Consider the following 5,096-nt stretch of genomic DNA (forward strand, 5'->3'; position numbering starts at 1 on the left):
TAATGATTTCAGTTGAAGTGTGGAAATTAATCAGAATGGAGTCTAGTATTGCAGTGGAAAGAAGATTTAGTGTATGGGAGTAGAGTTTGAGTTCTATCCAGGCATTTCTCTGATAGCGTAAATAATTTTTCTTGATTTTCTTTACAGTAGCAGTCTTGCTTTGGGAGTCAAGACTCTGCCTTCATGCAACCGTGGACAGTTCTCGAAGCATATCGGTTTTATCACTAAAGAGCTGGATATCCAGAGCCTGAAGAGGCTCTAGGATAAAACTAACACTTGAAACAGGATCATTCTACATAGAGAACTGAGAACTATTTCTTTGGTGTTGTCTCCAAAGGTGAATTGGCCAACAAATTGAAACTTTAAGATTGTCGATAATTCAGGATACGTGTATTTTATTTGTAAAGAAATCATGGCTGCTCTAATGGTACATGCTTTTGTCCAAATATGGGACATGAGAAGAGTGCTGTCCGAAGTGAGAGAAGCATACATTGAAACAGTGGAAAGAAAGGGGAAAATGATATTGGTTGTCTATTTCAGTACTGGAGAATACACAACTTTTCAGCTAAGTAACAATATTAAAAACATAGTCCTTAGACCCAAGGGAGAAGACCAAAATTGTCTGTATTTAAGTTTAGAGAGTAATGAGTTATTGTTTATTGAAAGATTATCCTCCAGAGATGCCAATAATTTGAAGATGTTCCTGGATAGAGTCCATCAAAATCATCTTCAACCACCCGTAAGACCTGATGGGGATGGGAGTATCTTTGCCAGTACAACAACAGAGAAGGCACGTGGCAAAACTGCATCTCAGAAAATACGTAAGATGTCAAGTAGTCAGTCTTTTGAGAAAGAAAGAAATGAAACACCTGATGATAAGAAGATGCCTTTGTTTGCATCAAAATCATCAACATCTACCTGCACAGAGTTATTAGAAAATAAATATGGGAAGGGGAAAAGGAGGCCATCATCTGGCTCAAAGATGAATAAGGATTTCCTGAAAAAGAATACCTCTGCGAGAGGAAAGTTATCAAAGAAGAGCCCCTTGAGAAATGTAAGCCACAATGAGAAGGAAAAATTAAGGTTAAAATGGTTAAAACAGAAAAATAATTTGGAACTTGGACCTTCATTCAAGATCGATTCTACTGGAAACCCTTACCTAGATGTCACTGATCTTCTCCAAAGAGCGTCTGAGAAAATATATTTAGCATTTCTGTCAGAATCAAAGTATGGTGAGGACGACCCAGAGTGGGGCAAACTCAAGATGACCTTTGACTTTTACCTAGAGAAACTATTGCAAGGCCTCCCCAATTTGGGAAACACCTGTTATATGAATGCAGTTTTACAGTCCTTGCTTTCGATTCCATCGTTTACTAATGATTTACTCAATCAGGGCTTCTCATGCGGTAAAATTCCCCATGATGCACTTAGCATATGCTTGGCACAGCTGCTTGTTTTGAAAGATATTTATAACGTAGAAATCAAGGTGAAGTTACTTGTGAATATTAAAGAAGCCATTTCAAAAGTTGCAGAGATATTCTCTGACAACAGGCAGAATGATGCATATGAGTTTTTAGGTCATTGTTTAGAACAGGTGAAACGAAACATGGAACAATTAAACACAAGTTGGAAGACTAAAATTGAATCTGAGGAAGGACATTTACCTCAACAGGTTTCTGCTGGTAGTGATGACGCCAAGGTGTTTGTTTGCCCTGTCACCAGTAATTTTGATTTCGAGTTGCTGCACTCAGCTATTTGCAGAGGCTGTGAGAACGTTGTGTGTAAGACAGAAATATGCAATTCTCTTTCCATCAGTAATCCTCAGGAAGCACAAGTGTTTCCCTTGTCTATTCAATCTAGTTTTGATCTTTTCCTTGAAGCAGAAGAGATTGAGTATACTTGTGAGATGTGTAAGCACAGGCGTTCTGTTGTAGTGCATTCATTCAGTAGGCTACCCAGGGTCCTTATTATTCATCTGAAACGCTATAAATTTAATGAGTCTTGGTCCTTAAAGAAGGATGACCAAGAAGTCATTATTTCCAAACATTTAAAGTTATCTTCCTATTGCAGTGAAATTACCGAATCACCACTTCCCTTAAGCAAGAATGCACCTCTTAGGGATTTCCGAGTCTTAGAAATCTTTAAGATGAACTCTGAAGCCGTAAGTTCATTGACAGCTTCAACAAAGCAGACCTCGCAATCCAAGGATTCTTTGGCTCCACACATTAGATCAGAAAAAGAGTTTGAACCACAAAAACCCCAGACTCTTCATAAAGCTTCAAGCTTCAAGCAGCAGCAAAAAGACATGGGAAAATATTCTAAACTAAATATAATAGAGTCCACATTGGCAAACTCAGGACATGGAGCAGCCATTGCAAGAGAGCTATTAGCAGTAGGCTTAATGATGAATCTGGAAGACAGCTCCCTTTCTCTGAAAGGTACACACACCAGCAGCCCAGATGCATATCGCAAAGTGGGTGAAAATCGAAAACTAAAGAAATACAAGAGAACCAAGAAGTCTACAGATTTTAAGAGCGTGACTGAGACCACCAAAGAATTTTGTAAAGGTGAAGACCCCAGAATTTCAGAAGAATCTTGCAAAGTGCCTGAAGAGACCCAGCAGTGTGGCAAGAAGATAAGGCTCTGTGAACAAGACCTTTGCCTGACACTGCTTCAAAGCATTCCAAAGCCAGATACATGCAGACCTACGGAATTAAATTTCCAGGGAGCCAAGGTGAATTCCCTAGGTGCATTGGGTTCCAATAAAGACCCTGGAAACAAAGGCTCTCCAGATGTGGAGAAGACAGAACCTTCAGCCAAGAAACCAAAAATAGAAGCCAAGATGGGAGATAGTCATGACTATCGGCTCATTGGTGTTATCAGCCATCTTGGAAAGAGGCCTACCACCGGACACTATGTCAATGATGCCTACAACTTTGAGAGGCAAGAGTGGTTCTCTTACAATGATCTGCAGGTATCAAGTATCCAAGAGGCCCAAATGCAGGAGGCTAGGCTTTGCACCGGGTACATCTTCTTTTACATGCACAATGAGATCTTTGAAGAGCTGTTGGGAAGGGAATAGAACTCCCAGCCTCATAGCACAGAGGAAGGAGTAGTAAAAGTAGACTGAGGAGTAGTAAAAGAAGTAGTCTCCAGCTCACATACATTTCCTTAACAACCTCTTTGACTATCACTTCCTCCATGGAAGGAAAACTTTGAACTCTAGCTGAACATGAAGAGGCAGTTATCATCTACAACCAAAGTTAAGCAGAAACACTTACTTAGAAATAAATAACTGTTCTAACCCTGATACAAAAACCTCAACCCCACAGTTCCAGCTGATAAACATTCATCTCTCCTACTAGACCAGAACTGTGCTTTCCACATTCTAATGCTGTGGGCTTTAAGTGTGGTCCTCAAACCAGTACCATAAGGAGCATGGAAGGACTCGTGAGAAACGCAATTTCTTGATTCCACCATGGACCCACTGATTCAGAAACTCTGGGGAGGGAGGCTGCAAACTGATGGAGAAACACTTTTGTAGTGAGTGAAGTATCTTGGTGCTGTTGTATATTTGAGTTGTTTATGTTTTGTAAAAGGCGTTTGATTGCATTTTTTGTTTCTTATATTCATGTATGCTTTTCCTTCGTATACTTATTATGATCAAAACAGGCACACACAATTATTCTTCTGATGATCATACTCAGCAATTTGATGGGAAAAAATAGTTTCTGAAGTCCTGGCAAAACAAATGACAAAACCAGTTGCTGAGCCCCTGGCAATAAAACAATAGTTGCTGGGGTCCTGGCAATAAATACTAAATGAAGCTTGTAGTTTATGAATCTTCCTGGGCATACATAGATGAGACTGAACACCATATCAAGTCTCCAAATTGTTTGCTAAATTCCTCCTTTTCCTCAATGCCAAAGGAGCTATATACCGTCAAGTTTAAACCTTGAGGATGGGGAAGTTGACTTGCCCTCAAGAAATCGAACACCTTTTCCTGTTTGTCTGCTAGCAAACTCTTCTTTGTGATCTAAGCCCACCGTGCCATTTTGGTCTTTTCAGAGGGGCACTTGCATTGCCTAAAAGGAACATTGATTACCAGAACTTCATCTGAAGCCTCGGACAATCTTCACTCAACATTATAAGACTAATTCCAAATTCGTTTATGTATCTGTACCTAACAGTATGGCAGCCTTATTCCTTGAATTAATAAACAATGACTGCTTTAAAGTGTACTTGTAGGATTTGAAAGTCTTGTTACTGATTTGATACAATGTCAAAAAACTTGTGCCTGGATATGATCTGCTTCTGGGTAAAAGCCTGATGGATCCTGAGGTGGTCATATTCTGTAATTCATGTGATTCAGGGATTTAGTAAATCTGATATTAAGCTCATGCCTTCTCTGTAATTTATTTAGCCTTTTGCTGTCTTTGAGGCAGTGAGTCTGTAATGCCTTGTACCTTTGTTATTAACAAATGACATATACTAAGAGGCTTTCTCACATCATATAAAAGGATTGAACTTTCAGTCCCACCTTTACCAAAATGGGCGTGTCCCCTTGTGTATGGGGTACAGTTTTAGTACACCTGTATTAATCCAAGAGCTTGTTGATGCTCTTAATCCTGGATGCCCTTAAAGAGGTGAACGGGTATTCAGTGGTGTGGGAAAGTTTAAAAATGTCCTCTAGAGATAGGAGGGGGAAGATGGTGGAAGAGTAAGACGTGGAGATCACCTTCCTCCCCACAGATACATCAGAAACACATCTACACGTGGAACAACTCCTACAGAGCACCCACTGAATGCTGGCAGAAGTCCTCAGACCCCCCAAAAGGCAAGAAACTCCCCACGTACCTGGGTAGGGCAAAAGAAAAAAGAATAAACAGAGACAAAAGGTTAGGGACGGGACCTGCACCAGTGGGAGGGAGCTGTGAAGGAGGAAAGGTTTCCACACACTAGGAAGGCCCCTTCACGGGCAGAGACTGCCGGTGGCGGAGGGGGAAAGCCTTGGAGCGGCGGAGGAGAGCGCAGCAACAGGGGTGCGGAGGGCAAAGCGGAGAGATTCCCGCACAGATGGGTGCTGACCGGCACTC

General features: G+C 40.9%; 1 protein-coding gene across 1 annotated transcript; it reads left to right on the forward strand.

Moving 5' to 3' along the window:
- Positions 1 to 412: 412 nt before the first annotated feature.
- Positions 413 to 3,082, forward strand: USP26 (ubiquitin specific peptidase 26). Its single transcript, XM_060088062.1, has one exon. It carries the CDS (start codon positions 413 to 415, stop codon positions 3,080 to 3,082), a length of 2,670 nt encoding a protein of 889 aa, XP_059944045.1.
- The last annotated feature ends 2,014 nt before the right edge of the window (positions 3,083 to 5,096 follow it).

Source organism: Mesoplodon densirostris, chromosome X, assembly GCF_025265405.1.
Source record: "Mesoplodon densirostris isolate mMesDen1 chromosome X, mMesDen1 primary haplotype, whole genome shotgun sequence".
In the NCBI taxonomy this organism is placed as follows: Eukaryota; Metazoa; Chordata; class Mammalia; order Artiodactyla; family Ziphiidae; genus Mesoplodon; species Mesoplodon densirostris.

Bases quoted from the DNA above. Each gene is read 5' to 3' on its own strand.
- USP26 (XM_060088062.1), top strand. From the start codon at position 413: ATGGCTGCTCTAATGGTACATGCTTTTGTCCAAATATGGGACATGAGA.